The 17,930-nt window shown below is 43.0% G+C and overlaps 1 protein-coding gene across 2 annotated transcripts in view; it reads left to right on the plus strand.

Moving 5' to 3' along the window:
- Positions 1–16,449, plus strand: part of Fid (class I SAM-dependent methyltransferase fire dancer) — a 55,598-nt gene extending 39,149 nt beyond the window's left edge. For both annotated transcript variants that reach the window (XM_076422879.1, XM_076422878.1), the window contains 7 exons: positions 1,983–2,199; positions 6,164–6,267; positions 7,076–7,267; positions 8,974–9,095; positions 9,526–9,652; positions 12,086–12,532; positions 12,704–16,449. In XM_076422879.1, the coding sequence (XP_076278994.1) occupies positions 2,031–2,199; positions 6,164–6,267; positions 7,076–7,267; positions 8,974–9,095; positions 9,526–9,652; positions 12,086–12,532; positions 12,704–15,349 (3,807 nt within the window). In that variant the 5' untranslated portion in view covers positions 1,983–2,030 and the 3' untranslated portion in view covers positions 15,350–16,449. The remainder of the gene's footprint in view (positions 1–1,982; positions 2,200–6,163; positions 6,268–7,075; positions 7,268–8,973; positions 9,096–9,525; positions 9,653–12,085; positions 12,533–12,703) is intronic.
- Positions 16,450–17,930: the final 1,481 nt, after the last annotated feature.

Raw genomic sequence — 17,930 nt, forward strand, 5'->3', positions numbered from 1 at the left:
AGAATCATTAAATTCGTGTGTCTTCTGAGTTAACTGCTCCGAACTCAAGGATTTAAGTGAGAAGACATGCGAATTTAATGAACCACATTAGAACATTCTAGAATACAAGTACAGTGGTACCTCGGTATACGTCTGCTTTGGAGTACGTCCAATTCGGAATACTAGTCCAGTCGATGAATGCTCATTATTGCCCATTAGGGGGCAGTAGGGGGAAATGGAAGGAACACAATTTTTAACTTTGGGCCTTTGTTTGGACTAGTTAGGAGGTAAACATACTAAAAGTCCCTACTGCTAGGAGGTGAGCGGGGTGTATGGGGGCACGTAGACCCCTTTTTCGGTATTCCGCTTATATCTCGGAAACTATGTGTCCTAGCGATACGACCATTCTATACAAAATTAAAGCTGACAATATGTGCCACAAGATTGATTCTATTCAGTTTTTCGCTATCTCGCATAGTTTCCGAGATATACGCGCTCAAAGTTCACTAACTGTGAAAAAGAACTCTTCAGCACAATTAGTGAAGTGTGAGCGCGGATATCTCGGAAACTATGCGAGATAGCGAAAAACTGAATGGAATCAATCGTGTGGCACATTTTGTCAGCTTTAATTTTGTATAGAATGGTCTAATCGCTATAGCGTAGTCTCCGAGATATAAGCGGAAAATCGAAAAAGGGGACTTTCTACGTGCCCCCCTGCTCCCCGCTCACCTCCTCCAAGGCCCAGTTAAAAATTGTGTTCCCTCCATTTCCCTCTACAACTTTTCGTTGAATGGACTAATACGTCCTGTTTGGACGTGACAAATGAGCTGGATATACGACATACATTTTTGTGTGAATTTTGCACACTTTAGAAACATTCTGAGAAGACAGAAACAAAGTTCTTTGGACAAGATTTCTAGTAAAAGTCAAACTAGCTGAGCCTAATGAAAAGCGACAGAAGACGGAAAAAGAAAAAACTTGCAAGGGAACTCTTCTTCCACAGAATACAATATCATTTGCTTTTTATTGTATTTTAGCATTAAGCAGAGTTTAAATTTAAAAATCTATAATAAATCTAATTTTTTATTTTTGTGTTTCAACAGTGCTCAAGTTATGTTACGACCCCCCACTATAATGTAAATATAATATCAATATCAAGTTCATTTTTACATGAGGACGGATTAATCATTTTTACATTACTTCTTATGGGAAAGCAGAGTAAGGCAATAATCAACTAATATTTAAAAATGACTAACAGTCTTTTTGAATGTTAGTCATAGCAAAATAGTCGTGAGTCAAAACTTTTTGATTAGTTAGTCATAACTAATTAATAATACAAATGTATGTTAATCGCAAAATAGTGACTGATGACTGAAGATTGATGACTGATCATCAACTACTAATTCACTAATATAAGCAATAGCTCTAACGATTACTTAGAGCTGTGACTAACTATTTGCCATTTAGTTATCACTAACTAATCGAAAAGTTTTGACTAATGACTATTTTGCTGTGACTAACATTCAAAAAGACTATTAGTCGATTTTAAATATTAGTTGATTATTGCCCTACTCTGTGGGAAAGGTTGGTTTGATATATGTGTACATAGTATACATATATTACATACGTCCTATTCGGTATAAGTCCAAACATCAGGAACGGATTACGGTCGTATACCGAGGTACCACTGTATCTAAACTCGAGGACCATTGAAGAATCGCTAAACCTAGAAATTCAAGGTAACGTCTTTCGATTGAGTGGTTCTAGTTAACAACTCCGGAGTCAGGCGTGTCTTTGGATTCTAGAATTGTCTGGCTTGGGATCCACAGACTTAGAGGTCTTCTTTGTAAGTTGAGTCCTTGGACTTAAAGGTCTTCCGATTTAGATCACTGCGTTAGAAAATTTTCTAAGATTCTTAAATCGCAAATGTTTGCGTCTTGCATGTTTTATACTGAATTGTGCCGATGTAGATGTAACGTGAACGATCATTGCTCTGCTTGCAGTATCACGGACACGCGTGTGGATGAGGGTAAACCATCTCAACGAGAGGGATGTCTGAAAGCGAGGGAGAGCACGTAGCTCGGTCGGTGGCCTTGGAGCAAGCCTACGTCCACGAAGTTTACGAACAATGCGCCGAAAAGACTGTCCAAAGCAGACACTGGCCACGGATCTATCAATTCCTCGAGGAACTGGAGCCTGGAGCCCTTGTATGCGACATCGGTCAGTCAAACTTCTATCACCCATTCCCCTGAAACCAGAGTTCGGCAAAAATTTAATCAACGATTGACGAATAAATTTCTACTTCAATCGTTAATCCCAATTAACAATTAAACTCCTACTTTAGTCGTTAATTACGGTTAACGATTACATTCTTTTCAATTGTAATCGTTAGACTGCGGATTTTATGCATTTACGACAAAAATGGGTACTACAATTTAAAACAGTGGAGGTATTAAAAAGATTGAAGGCCGCCAGTGTATTAGTTTCACCTTAACAAGATCATCGAAAGAAGAATGTAATTTTTATTTGGCTCCTGTGTCTTGCAATCAATGCAAACATTTTTTATTTTACATAAAGATCCGCAGTCTAGTAATCGTCAATCGAATAATTGATTAATTAACTTCAACAATTGATTAAATTAGTCTCCGATTTTTCGACGATTTCTTCTTTTAATCAACAATTGACGATTAACTTCATCAAACGATTGAATCAATCGTCGATTTTTCAATGATTACCTTTTTTATTCGTACACATCAATCAATCTTGATTAAAATTTTAATTGATTAATGCCCAACTCAGACTGAAATCTCTACTAAAGGGTCCGCCAACAGGGACGCAGTAAAGCGACGCAATGTTTATTTTCTGCCATCTATATAACCTTCTGTTAGTTGAATGTTTGAATTAAAGTTATCGAGTTGTTGCGATCGAAATTCGGCGAACGCTTAATTTCAAAAAATGGAAATGTCTAATGGCCCTCTCGTTCGTGCAAGTTGACACCTCTTGACTTTTTTGTGGGGGTTCTTGAAGAGCAAAGCTTACGTCAATAAACCACATCCAAAACATAAAAGGGTCATTCCATGCCGAATCGATCACTTTTTGCAGGCACCATCGTCGATTTTGTTCTAAATCAAATATGTTGTAGTCCATGAGAAATTAGTGGGGGTTTAAGTCATCATTTTGCCGGTTTCGATTTTTTTTAGAAATGGCAGGCCTTCAAAGTTTTCAATTTTTGCCCATTTCGGCGAAAACGGGCCTCACTTACGAATTTTTATCTCGGGAACTGTTTGTCCGATTGAGCTACATTTTTGTTTGTTTTATTCGGGAAGGATTGGGCTATTACAAAATAATTTTTTTAACCTCGAAAATCAACTTTATAATGTCGAAAAATGGATACAAATTCTTTTTTTACGTTTTTCACCCACAAACGGCATAGATCGAAGTTAAAAAAAAAAATAATAATAAATTTGATTCTATCGCCAATCCTTGTATTTTTAATTTGCATTTACCGTGTGTGTCTCAAAATTGGCGGGCCCTTTATAACATTATCCTATAAACAATTCTCGCTCAGACCACAATTTTATTGTGATGCGAAATGAAGAAGAGTTGAGGATTCCCAGTTGAACCATTTCCGGACACGTGGCTTCGTTCCTTGGACTGCTCGGGTTTTCCTCGACTCCAGCAGCCTCGGTCACTCGCGCTTTCACATGATCAATTGACCTCCGCGCGGATGTATCGACGCGAATCCGTGCAGCTCGCGTTCACCGGTGCCCAAGCCCCGTGTGCCTGATCCCACGTCGCATGATCCCGCCGCTGAAATACCGTGGGATCCGTTCTCCGTCGGGATTACACAAACTCATCGACCGGCGAACTTTGAAGCCGGCTCTCTCGCCTCTGCATACCCCTCCCGACTCCCGACCGATTTTCGTCGCTCCGAATACGATTCGGTGCTCCGTCATCGCCTTCGAACTGTCTCCGGTCGATGCGAAATTCCCTCGTACATCTCGCAAAACTTTTTCACATACCCAAAACACTCGCAACTTTATCATTTCGTAACCCCGCGTCCTCATCTTCCTGCGATCCGTGGAATTCGGTCCCCGAGCGGATAGAGAGTTTTCCTGGAAAATGCGGCCGAACATTACGTCCGATCCGGTTATATAACATTAATTTCCACAATTATCTGCGATCCTTTCCCACTTATTATCTGTAGGCAAACATCGCCTAATAACCCTGCGTGAACTTTTCTCAGACCGTAAATGCGAACCATATTTATTTTCCGGCGAATAGACAGTTTTCACAATCTCACCGCAGTGCGTCGAGCTGTGAACTTTCATGCTCTTATCTTCTGTAGTAACATTCTTCTTTTATACACTGCAAAATTTACTATACCAGCTCTTTAGCTTTTCTTTCATATTTTTACTTCTTATCTAAATGTTCAGCTTGCTGATCCCAATGATCCTCTAATCCCAAGATTACGAACATTACAGTTACACAGTAGCAAACTTATAAGTACACTGCCGATCTTTATGCAAAATAAAAATGTTCCGCATTGATTGCGGGGGGGACGCAGGAGTAAAATAAAAATTTATTTCATCTTTCAATGGTTTTGTTGCATTGAAAACATTACAATATTCTGAGATTTTTATAATCTTCTATTGTTTCTATCATTTCTTCAATTTCTTCATAAATGCATAACAATCATAATCATTTATGGCTTATGAAAATATTCAAAAAAGGCTATAATATAAAATTCGATAGGATTTTGTACAATTTTTATTGGTTTTAGGTCTACAAAGGCTGTTCCCATTGAAAATAGGATTTTATTTAATTCCACCTTCTTAAAATTTGTCTACAAAAATTGGAAAATGCATAAACATCCGTTGTCTACTCATAAGTAGTCTACTCATTATTCGCAATGAACCACATCGATTACTAGATCTTTACCCTTCATTTTCTATTTTTACTTCCTATCTAAATATTCAACTTGCTGATCCCAATGATCCTCCGATCCCAAGTTTCCAAAGATTATAGTTAGGGCAGTTGCGATCCTCCCAAACTCGTAAGTAATTACTCCTGATGGACCACACGAAACACCAAAGGATATTCCGTTGACATCCATTGGTTGCCTGTCCCCTAAACGTACACCCGCGCGTTTAACCATTAATTTCGCCTACTCTTGGCCAGAGGATCCTCTATCACTCTCTATCCCAACAGTACTCGTGCTAAATGATCCACCTACAGCTTTGTAGCTGACCCCATTCTGACGAAGTTACTGACCATTCCATTGCTTCTATAAATAGGTCCTTTGTCGGATTCTGTACCTCCTCTAACTTCCTGAAACAAGTTATGCGACACCGCGCGTGCAACTTCATTATCACCTTTGCTGCCCTTGAACTTGTGTAATGATTAGACCGCGGATTTTATGCATTTATAATAAAAATGGGTACGTGCAATTTAAAGCAGTGGCCGTATTAAAAAAATTTAAGGACATCAGTGTATTAATTTCAGCTTAATACAATAATTAAGACAAGAAACAATGTTTTATTTGGGTTCTGTGTCTTGCAATCAATGAAAACATTTTTTATTTTGCATAAAGATCCGCAGTCTAGTAATGATCTTACAGCAATGGCACACTGGGGAGGGGGGCCGGAGGCCTTGGCAAATTCAATGAAGTATCCTGTTTTATCAAAAATTGCACGTGAATATCTTTCTATAATAGCCACTTCTGTTTCTGTAGCTTCGGAAAGAAAGCAGGTTTTCGAAAGCAGGAACTATCATGGATTAAAAAGAAATAGGCTAAAACCAAGTATTGTAAATTGAAATACTATTCTTAAATAGTTACGAATTTAATAAATAAAGTGCTTAAAACCGACTATGCAGTTCTGATTTCCAAGATTCGGCTGCTACTTGTGAAAGATTCGATTCCTGTCAACGTCTAAGTACTTATACAGTCCTCGACAAAACAATAAGACACCTAGCTTATTTTTAAATTTCTTATATTTAAAGATAGAAAATGTACACTCCGTTGTATCCTGTATATCACATACTTAGTGTATTGAACTTGATCCCATCCCTACTCGCAACGGCTGTCGGAATTGCGTTGATCAGAGTGTTTCGAAACAGTAATTTGCGATTAATGTTTTCTCGGGGATCCATTACCTCACGCTCTCGACTTTATTTGTCCTAGGTTGTGGCAACGGGAAGTACCTGAGCGTTAATCACAGCATCTTTAAGGTGGGAGTGGACCGATGCAAGCGTTTCACGGATATCGCGCGTGAGAAGGAAAATGAGGTGAATATATCATTTCGATGAAAACACGGTCTGCGATCGGCGATCGGGGGGCCTCCTTGCGTCGCTCGGGATCACAGGAAACCGACTCTTACATCCGTATCCTGGGCTGCTCTATCGGCCTAATCGTAATTACCGCGTTTAATTGTATCCGGAGCGTTCCCCGCCCGGGAAAACCTTGTTTTTCCCTTCTTCTGATTAACCGCATGGCTATGCTTCCGAACGAAAGCGAAACGAGTACGAGGACTGTGCGGTTGATATTAATCTCGCGGTTCTATATCTCGATCTCCGGGTATATCAATTGAAAATTAATTGCTGCTGCCGCTGCCCGTGAACGTAATATCGGAGGAACTGGTACATGCATGCATTCCTCTCGACTTCACTTTTAACCGTGCAGTGTCAGCTGAATCATTGCCGGGGACCCTGACGTTTCAGGAAGAAATTGTTCCTCGGTGTACTCTAGTCACGGGATGATGAATGTTGATAGTTTTTATCTGGATTCTCATAGTCTCGTGGCTAGACTGCGGATATTTATGCAAAATAAAATATGTTTGCGTCGTTTGCAAGACACAGGTGGTAAATAAAAAATTTTTTCATCATTCAATTATCTTATTAAACTGAAACTAATACACTGATGTCCTTAAATCTTTTTAATATGATCACTGTTTTGAATGATGCGTGGCCGTTTTCGTCATAAATGTATAAAATCCGCAGTCTATTCATCATATACATACATATGTACTATGATATGCTTAAGCAGTTGAACAGTTCTTGAAGAAGTGGTGGAAAAATGTTGATTCGCCAATTGCAGGTGCTGATTTGCGACAATTTGGCCCTACCGTTTCGAGATGAGAGTTTCGATGCGGTCCTGTCGATCGCGGTGGTGCACCATTTCGCCACCACGGAAAGGAGGGTCCACGCGCTGAAAGAACTCGCGCGAGTGCTCCGAATCGGTGGCCGATTAGTCATCTCCGTATGGGCTATGGAACAAAGACATAGGAAGGTAACTAGACCACCGAGCAACTGTAACGTCGATATATCATTCCGACGAGTAGATAGAAAAGTTCTATTAAAAGAATCTAGGCTCGCACTATCTAAAATCTCGGTAGACAAACACGCTCGAAGATCTTTTTAATCACGACCACTCAACGAAACCTTTTCATGCAACCTTCAACACTAGAACTACCAAATGTCAGATTCTTTACAACACGATTATTAATCCTCCACCTGCAACCTTATTTTTATCGACGCCGTCTGCATACTGGGCCGTTTACGATCACGACTAACTTTGTTTACTCGTCTAGATTTTTAAAAAAATATTCGAAAAACTCTTATTCGGACTAGCCACTTTGAGTACGCGGTAGTTCTAGTGTTAGTGAATAAATATAATATTGGGTTGGGGACAAAGTTTCTTTGTATTTTAATACAGAGATGAATCAAGTTTTTTCCATATTTTAAATGATGTTTATTAGATCAAGTATGTGCCGTTTTGATCGACCACCTTTTGCCATTTTCGAGATATAATCCCGTCATTGTAGAACTTGTGTGATTTCTGGGCGAAAAACTACTAATTACACGAGATTTTCTCAGGCCTCTTTTGAAGTCAACTTAAGAGAGTTCTGTAAAGACCGTAACAAATGGTAGTCTGATGATGAAATATGAGGACTATACGATGGATGCATCAAAACTTCCCAACCAAGCTCTCCTAATTTTTGACGAGTCGCCAAAGATGTCGATCCATTAAATTTTTCAAGGTTAACTCACCAAGCACCCAAACATCGAGCTGTTTTTTGTATCCAGCCTTCTTGAAATGTATATGCATTCCCTATACATATACAATGTATTTAGCATATACACCTTGCATACATCTTGCATATATGTATTTTGCATATTTCGACATATTATAAATGCATAAAGATCCGCAGTCTAGTTATGACACGGTAAGACCGTCTATCGGGTGGATACGAAGAAACTTTTTCCCCAACCCAATGTTTCAGAGTTATGAATGGACAGGAATGGAGTTTGATCATTGCGAGTGCTTGTCGAATGTCATCTCTGTAAGCTCTTTTTATCCTGATGTGCACAGCTTTAAAAGTATTGCTGGACAACTCGGGACGGTTTCACGATCAACGATCGGTCACTTGAGGGATTCACGGAGCGATGCATGCTATTCGAATCGGCTTAAAAATGTCGTCATCCGATACGATTGAATGCAAACGGTATTCGAACGGAGCCTATGAAATACACCCACGCGAGCATGACGGTCAATCGATACAATTGTTCCGATGCATATAGCCAAGGTAAACCGTTCGGATATATCGGCGGCATTTCTATTTTTCAGGGTTTGCTCTTTACATGCTTGCAACACGTTCAAGATGAATTCTATCAATTGACACGGGGAGCAGTTTTATCGTCCTTCGCGTAACACATTCTCCTCGCTCGAATGCAAAACAGTGTCACTGAATTTCCATCGGTTGCTGGAAAAACGATAGAATATTTCATATTATTGAATGAATCGTGTGTCAAGAAACGTGTGTCTCTCCCTCTCGAAAGGTCAACTCGATAAATAGAACTGCGACTGCATCGTCGTAATACTTTTAGAAAATTCAGCCTGTTGCGATTTCAATTTTACTTTTCTAAACTTCTAGACTTATATATAAATACTGTTATGAAATCTTATCTTAAAATCTTTTGTTCTTTTGTTCGCAGTTCCAGTCTCAGGATGTCTTAGTTCCATGGCCCAAAGCCTACTGCGCCAATTCGAAGATCAAGTCGAAATATTCGGGCACGTTGAACGTCAGTGACGTACATGCCGCTCACAACGCTCAAAAGTACGTACCTACCAATCATTATTCATTCTTTCACCGATCACAATGCTTACTTTATAAGAATATCAAGATTGTATTTGTTCAGATCTTTAGTGATTTTCAAAGGACTAAATTGCTTGAATAAATCCCCGTAGATGTAACTCACGATCTCGATGATCGTGTATTAAATTTGCAGCCCGCGGTTCTAGCGTTAATTATGTAAATTGGACAAACTTGAGTCTGAAAGGCAAGATCGAAATTCGCATACACGATCGTCCTCGAAGGGAGGAAAAAGTCCCTGAAAACAATTTCAAATTGCCCGGCGAAATTACATTTCGCGAGCCCCTGTCCTTGTTCCCTCGCGAGAGCTTTTCTGGCGAGGGAGCGGGGGGGGGGGGGGGGGAACGGGTCGAACAATATAATTATAGCTAATGGAGTTCGCTTGGTTTCGCAGGGACAGCCAACGAAAATGCAAGAGCAAAGGCTATTGGATCGATCCGATATTCAGTCCATCGCCGTCGACCAGCAGCCTGTCCAGCCCAAACGAGACCTGCTACAGCTTTTTCCGTCGTGCTTTGCAGGTAACGTGCCCGTGCCGCCCAGGGGTTTCCTTGAAGTCGTTGTCGTTGTCACGTGCTTCGGGTAGCGAGCGTGGTCGCGTGCAACCCTGTCTAAATTGCTTCTTTCTTCCCCTCTTTCTTTCCCTATTTTTCTCCATCCCCTTTACCGCTCCTCCTCCCACCGTTCTTTCGACTTGTCGTGTATACACGTCTCAACACGATAACCATCCCCGCAATACGTAACTGAATTGTCGGGAAGCGTACTATCGATTTAGCGCGCAACCATAACAATGTTCGCGCCAAAAAGTAGGGTAACTGCTTGCGGAATGCGCCCCGGACGCAGTCATGCGATCCGAGAGATTACATACTCGGACAATTTTTGAGATCCTTGGACGGTCCAAGGGAAACCCGAGACTGTTGAACGAGATCCGTGCACGAAATCGTCGATCAATTGCGCCACCGAGTCGCACCGAGTTTATCGTGCATCTCATCGAGTTAGATCATGCTCTGATCTAATACCTTCTTGTTAGGGATGTGATCAAGTACCTCGGAAACAGGTTCAAACTTTGATTGAATTCGAACTCTCTACAAGTACTTCGAAAAATAGAAATAGTACTCCTAAGTATACTCGAACCTATGCCAGATAGTTTCAAACCTTTTACAAATTTACTTTGGTAAATGGAAGTAATACATACTTGCAAGAGTATACTGGAATCTTGGTCGAACAGATTCGAAACTTTTATGAATATCGTACCAGAAATTCTCTTGATTTTTCTAATCATTTTCTTTTACTTTTAAAATCAATTATACTGTCCATTATTGTAAAAGCAGGAACTATCATGGATAGAAAAAGAAATAGATTATCACCAAGTGTTGTAAATGAAATACTATTCTTAAATAGTTACAAATTTAATAAATAGAAAGTTTAAAACCTACTGTATGCGGTTCTGATTTCTAAATAATTCGATTCCTATCAACATCGAAACACTTATAAGTATCTTTTCGAAACTTGCAAGTACTCATTCCGAGGTTCGATATCACTTTGTATAAAATGAATACTTTTCGAATATAATCATTGAAACATGATTGCTATTAAGTAGCAATGGAAACCCATGAAATAAAACTTCGTTGATTGAAGATAGTCCAGTCAACGAAAAGTTGTAGAGGGAAATGGAAGGAACACAATTTTTAACTATGGGTCTTTGTTTGGACTAGTTAGGAGGTAAGCATATTAAAAGTCCCCACTCCTAGGAGCTGAGCGAGGTGCAGGGAGCACGTAGAAGGTCCCCTTTTTCGGTTTTCCGCTTATGTCTCGGAAACTATGTGTCCTAGCGATAGGACCATTCCATACAAAATTAAAGCTGATAAAATGTGTCACAAGATTGATTCGATTCAGTTTTTCGCTATCTCGCATAGTTTCCGAGATATCCGCGCTCAAAGTTCACTAATTGTGCTGAAGAGTTAGCTAGTCAAATAAAGCAAAAACCGTGAGGCAAAAATTTCTTTTTCACAATTAGTGAACTTTGAGCGCGGATATCTCGGAAACTATGCGAGATAGCGAAAAACTGATTGAAGTCAATCTGGAGTCAATTCCGAGATATAAGCGGAAAACCGGAAAAGGGGACCTTCTACGTGCTCCCCTGTACACCGCTCACCTCCTAGGAGTAGGGACTTTTAGTATGTTTACCTCCTAACTAGTCCAAACAAAGTCCCAAAGTTAAAAATTGTGTTCCTTCCATTTCCCTGTACACTCTACACCTTCCTTACGAGCATTCATTGACTGGACTAAGGCCGCTATTAGACTAGGCCACTGGCTCAGCACGTCGTGGGGCATTCAAACAAATGTAACCTATTAGACTACGGTAACTGGTGGAGCCACCAAAAATTGTTGCCGATCTGGTGGACGGCATCGGCAACCGGCCGGGCAACATTTGGTGGCGCCGCCACCAGTTGCAAAGTTGCGCCACCAGAATCACGAAAACATGAACAATTGACGACATTGACGTTCAAATTACCACCACATTTATCGTAAAATGTTTATCGGAACGCTTGGTGGTACGACCAGTTACCGATTCATAAAAGCTCTTCAATTCGGTGGCGCCACCAAGTTGCGCCACCAGTGGCCTAGTCTAATAGCGGCCTTAGATTCGTGAGTACAGTGGCGCACCCAGGATGCAATCTTGGGGGGGCCGAGTTGAACCTAGCCCTAGGTTTTGTGTGATGATCTTTTTTTTTCTTTTTAGCCAACATATCTGTCAAGGGCTATTCCGCGATTTTAATTTTGGAAGCTAAACATTTTTTCTCGAGGGGGGGGGGGCTTGGCACCCTGGCCATCCCCTGGGTGCGCCACTGCGTGCATATATGTTAAACTTGATCCCATCCCTACTTCTATTGCTTCTTCCTTCTCCATGAAATGCAGGTCTACTCACTGATGCATTTATCAATGATTGACAGAAACTAGCTGGCGGCAGGCGCGGATCCGGGAACAGGCCGTGGTTTCTCGAGAGTTGGCAGAACGGCGGCGGTAAGAATCGTAAGGACTACGAGCAAGAGGAGCCGCCGGACGTGGACGAGCTGCCTATCGAGTTACGTCGAGTGGAGGATGTGAACGTGAGCTTGACCAAGCAGCCGGACTCGTTGAGTATAAAGTCGAAGAGCCTCGGTGACATCTTAGAGATCCAACGGTTGGAAGATCTGGTGAGATCCAGGTCGAGTATCCCGGGTTTGTGTTCCATGTTAACGTCAGATTTGAACCTGGACGGTGAGTCGCGGACCTCGTCGTCGATGAGCGGATCGAAGCCGCGGCTGGTCAAACAGAAGTCTCATCTCGAAGACGCCGGTTTGGAAAATCCTGTTAACACTGCCATTCGAGAACTAAATAAGGACATTCCAGACTCTCAGGTAGGAAATGATAAATCTGGCAAGGAAACCGTAGAGAAACCATAGACGCATCAGATAGCTTTGCCGAAGAGTCATCTTGCCAAAAGTATTTAACGATTCATTTAATTGATTGACTCGTATATGTAATAGCTCAAGCTATCGTTATGTATATTCGTATTATTGTGAATCCAGGTAACACCCAGTCACTGCTCGAAGCGAGGAAGCATCCTGAAGCAGAGCTCAATGAACGAGGAGTTGATGTCCACGGAGCGGTTGGAGGAGAAGGAGCGGGTCAAGCGAAACATAATGAAGCAGGCGTCTTTGAACGAGGACCTGATATACAAAGGGACGACGTTCGAGGCTCTGCGCGAGTCGTTGTATTCGGGGAACGCGTCCAAGCGATTTCAACGGTTTACGGACAAAATCAAGCAGTCGACGAACATCGAGGTCTCGGGGATATCGATCAAGAACGGTTTCGTGAAGATCTTGCAGGGCTGGAAGTCGAGCGAGAGCGAGACGTCGCCAGCCGCCGACTCGCAGGATGAATCCAAGGCGAAGGTCAACGACAAGACTCAGCCTGCCGCGACCGTGAAGAAGGAGGTGGAGGGGATTGAGAGACGTTTGTCTAGAGAAGATGGCTCGGACTCGTCCAAGGACAGCAGTCTACAGAGCGACACGAGCGTCGACTCCGAGGACAGCTTCGCGTCCGTGATCTTCGTGCCAAAGCAGGACGTTGCGCCTGTGCCCGACATTCTGCCGGCTACCACCGGTCATCATCACCTGGGCAGCACTTCGGCACCCCCTTCCCCCCGGGTCAAATATCCGCCGGACCTTTCCAGCTCCAGACTCAAGCTCATCTCCATGTCTCCCCTGCTCAAACAGTTTCCGGCGACCAGTAAGTCTCTGCCCCCGCCTAGTCCTCCCGGACTGTCACCTAGAACCTTGAATCCAATGTTCACGAGACCATTTTTTGGTCCCACACCGACTCAGCAACCCTCATCCAGCGAGAAAATACTCAGCCCGAAGATATCGGACAGCCTCAACAACGATCAGCAACCGGTGAACCCAGCTCCGGAAGATGAGACGAAGAAGAACGAGAAGATCGAGGTCCGCAGGAATAGCGTTTTCGACAGCAAGAAGCCCTCTTTGCAGACCATACGCGCGTTCAGGTCCATGTCCGAGACCGTGGACCTAGACGAACCGAAAACCATAGACGACACCGCTCCGTTGATACCGAACGCGGTGGAACCGAAGGAAACGCCGTGCAAGGAGAAAGAGAATGAGACTACCGGTAAAGAGGAGGAGAGTCGTAAGGTCATGTTGAATCAGATAAAGGAGCTGCTAAAACAGAAGTCAGGCTTCGCGACTAGGACTAAGCCCTCTTTCCCATTAGTTAGGCGAGCTTCGTCCACGGCTAGCAATCGTCTGGAAGCTGTTACCAAGGTTCTGCCTCGGTTATTGTCGCTGGAGCTGTTCAATCCTGAGACTGACGATCTCGACAGTGACTCCAGCGGAGTGTCGTCGCCGGAATCCGTGGGTTCGGTGATCAGCGTAATCTCGGACGAGAGGTACGCCAAAAAGGATAACAACAAGTCCGAATGTACGGAGTCCGAGGTTCTTGACAGCTCAGCAGAGAACGTTTCCGATCCCAGCGACACAACCAACGAGGAATCGTCAGGATACGTGGCAGATTCGAAAGAGGACGAGACTAGAACAGCGACAGACTCGTCGTCGCAGTGTTCCAGGCTGCTGAAGGCTGCGGCTAACGTGGCCAGCTCCTTGGAGGACACGGTGGAGGCTGCAATACAGAAAACGCACACTCGAGTCAGCGCCGAAGCACAACGAGGAGACACGGAGACGTCTGTCAACACTGAGAACAACAAGAATCGGACCGAGTCTGTCTTGGATGACCAGTTACCAGCGGTGGAAGACACCTGGAGCGAGGAGTGCCGGCAGCACTTGATAGACTTCACGGAGAGGCTGAACGGGAACCTGATGCGATCTGACAAGAGTCGTCAGGCGTCCGAAGAGAAAGTCGATACGAACGGCAGTAGTCAGATCCTGGACAAGAAGGTGGATAATAAGTGTGAACAGCCATCGATGCTGTCCTCGGAGGTCTCGAAGACTACCAAATCTTCTAAATACAACGATCTGTCCGACACGATCGCCTGGTTGAGTAACGCGAACAACGGTTTCCCCGAGAACACCGAGAACGTGGACAACGGTAACAACAGCGGTGTCGAGATGCACAGGAGCACGTCGGACGACATCATGGATTTTGTGATGGTATCGAACACCGGGGAGTTCATCGGTGAGAAGGAGAATTCCGAGAAGAACTCCGCAAAGCCTTACGTGAGGTCAGCGAACTCTATAGAGTCTAGCGACATAGGTGAGTCTATCGACAATACCATTAGCCTGAGCGACGGGAGCCACGCGGACTCGACCGGAAGACTGTGCAGCAGTATGGTCTCGCTGTTGTCCAACAACGCTGAGTACCCGAAATCGTACGCGGAGAAAAGGAGACTGCAGATACAGAGACGCTCGGCATCCGAGGAGACGCCGCCTAGGTATCCGGACAACAGCAAACGCAGCACGGACTGTCTGGTCACCAGCACAGGGAGCAACGTCACTCTCAGCGCCTCGTCGTCTCAGGAGTCTCTGCCGTCTGACCGAGGCGGCGGCGCCATAACTTATCATCAGTACTATCACGTGTTCAGAGAGGGCGAGCTGGACCAATTGATCAACAAGTACGTGGAGAACCTGCACATCATCTCGTCCTACTACGACCACGCGAGCTGGTGCATCGTCGCGGAGAAGGTGCAGGTCTGGACTATATGACTCGAGGCCCGTGCTCGAGTCGCACATTTTAGTCTCCACGCCAGGCGGATCATTTATCGGGGATCTTAATCAGCTTGCGATGCCTCGGGGCTTTTACTTTCGTGTGGTACTGACCGATTTCTTTGCGTTTAGAACGCCGTCTATCCGCGTTGCAGCGAGCGTCTTTTTATGAATACTATCCGTTCGAGCCTTTGTGCTCAGACCTACATATATTAAAACGTTTTGGTTCGCTGGCCAAGATGGATTAACTGTTGGCTGTCAGAGTATGCGAGAAACCTGTTGGAAAGCTCTGCCACGTTCGGATTAGAGGTCTCTTTTACGTGTAACAAACGAATACAGATTCCTAACACGATCGCAATCAGTGCTTCTTTCGTTGCTTTTCTTCTTCGAGAACATAAAATTAGAACGTAACTTCAAATTACCTCAGAAATCAACCCTTTCAAGGAAGGACATTTTTCGGACACTCTGTATATCCGTGTACACTAAGAATAGAATGCATAATTACGTGTATACTAGAGACGCGGATACACGGCTCACGAATTCTGTGCACACGTGTCCCTTTGGTACACGTTCAAAATCGTAGACTCTAGTTCGGATACTCTCTTTGAACGTCGCAGTGACTTTGCATCGGCGTATATCAGGTTGCCTTCCTCCAGGTTTCACTCGCGTGCGCTCTCAATGAAACTATCAGTTTTAATTTGACCAACAATAAGTTTCTTGAAGCCCTTTTACTTTCGACTTACATCGTGTAAACACTGAAGTTTCTAGACGCGGTTAAATTGGTCGTCTTGAACTTGCTATCCTCGAAGTACCACACGATCCGAGGACCGTTTCGTCGCGCAGTATCCAACATTTCTAGCATAAACTCTTATATCCATGACGTACGTCTGTTGGTGAATTCTGCTGATTTGCAAACACAAATATATCATGTATCATTCGCTATGTACCAAAATACGGGGGGGGGGGCGGAGCTAGAGCCAAAAAGAGGGAACCGGAAGCGGCGAGTTTAGATTTAAATGGATAAGGGGCGGCATTGTAAATATGTAAAATAAAAAGAAAAACGTTTCCGACGTAAGCGCACAGATCGGTAAACGAAGGTATTCAGCAGTAAGCGACACTAGTAGAATAGCGATTTGTATCATTCGTCTAAGCGCTTGACCAAAAGATGTTTCTCGTTTACTTGTTCGTTTATTATAATTCGTCTTTGATTCGTCCCCGTTGGAAGATCATATTCTAGACTCGAACCGTGATATCACGTAGCTTTAGTTTAAGCGTTAGGTCCATGGTTCCTAATCTTTTTCATCGCGGAACACCTGTTATCAATCAGTCAACCTATTCTAGTTAAGGTATCCATAAAAGTATACAGGATGTTCGCGTAATTACTAGCTATCGTTCTTCCACGTGAATATGCGGAGAACGTGGCAGCAGAAAAAGCTTCAGCTGTTTTTCTTCTTTCATTGTTTCTCCGTACGGTTAAACATTTACACGGAAGGCCGCTGTTAGTAAATAAATGAACACCCTATCGATGATCGAGTACGATTCGAGTCGAGTTTTGCTCATTTCTTCAGGCGTTCGAACCTCTAGGATGTTTAGAATATCCGCGCAGGATACGCTAAATGTTCGTAAACATCGACAAGGTTGGGAATCGTTTGAAATTGGTCCACGTGACGGAAACGAGTGTTTCCGGCGAGCTTCGTATGCCAGTGGATCGATAGTAAAGAAAAAAAGGAAACGTATAGAACGTACATACAAGAAGCTATCTCGTTTTCCCGTGAGGCGCATCAACTCTTACTGTCTAAGGATACGCACGGCAAATAACAAACGGTAACTTTCTTTTAATCGTGCAATGTAAATAATTATTGACTCTCGTTCGGCAACCATATAGATTACTTCCAGGTACATATAACGATGCTTCGGTAGCGTTTATTCAGCCAGAAAACCGAGGGCTTGCGATTGATATTGTACAACGGAAGTGAGGTTCCAAGGTAGCGAATGTTATTGCGCTATTACTATAGAATGGTTCGAGGAAACGGATACAGAAATGCCTCGTTTTAACGAAGAGAACGTGTTACAAAATGTTACTTCATTATACATGTTATAAACAACTGACATTGATTTTTAACAAATTTTTCTGACAATGATTTGCTTCGACATTTGTTCCCCATTTCTTTGATAATATGTATGTGATCGCGTGACTACAATGCTACTGTGTAAATGTGGAGATTATTTACACTTGAAATTTGTTAAATGAGGTGTCGCTGTACATCGAGCGAAATAATCGGAGGATCTATCGATATTCGAAAAGGCACTATAACTGAATCCTCGATAAAAATTCTATCACGTTAAATGACAGGTGTAAGAAGAGAAATGAATCTACAGAAGAACCGAAATGGAATATGTAATGTTTTTGCATGGGAAGGGGATAGCGCCTTAACGAACTTGGACGACCAAATAAATTTCTTATCACTAGCCCCGTGGTTCAACACAATCCACGCGAAGATCCTCTTATTATTTTGCGCAGAATATTTGTGCCCTGTTGGTGCAAAATGTCTATATCTGGAAATGTAAGAACAGATCTATT

Source organism: Lasioglossum baleicum, chromosome 4, assembly GCF_051020765.1.
Source record: "Lasioglossum baleicum chromosome 4, iyLasBale1, whole genome shotgun sequence".
Taxonomy (NCBI): domain Eukaryota; kingdom Metazoa; phylum Arthropoda; class Insecta; order Hymenoptera; family Halictidae; genus Lasioglossum; species Lasioglossum baleicum.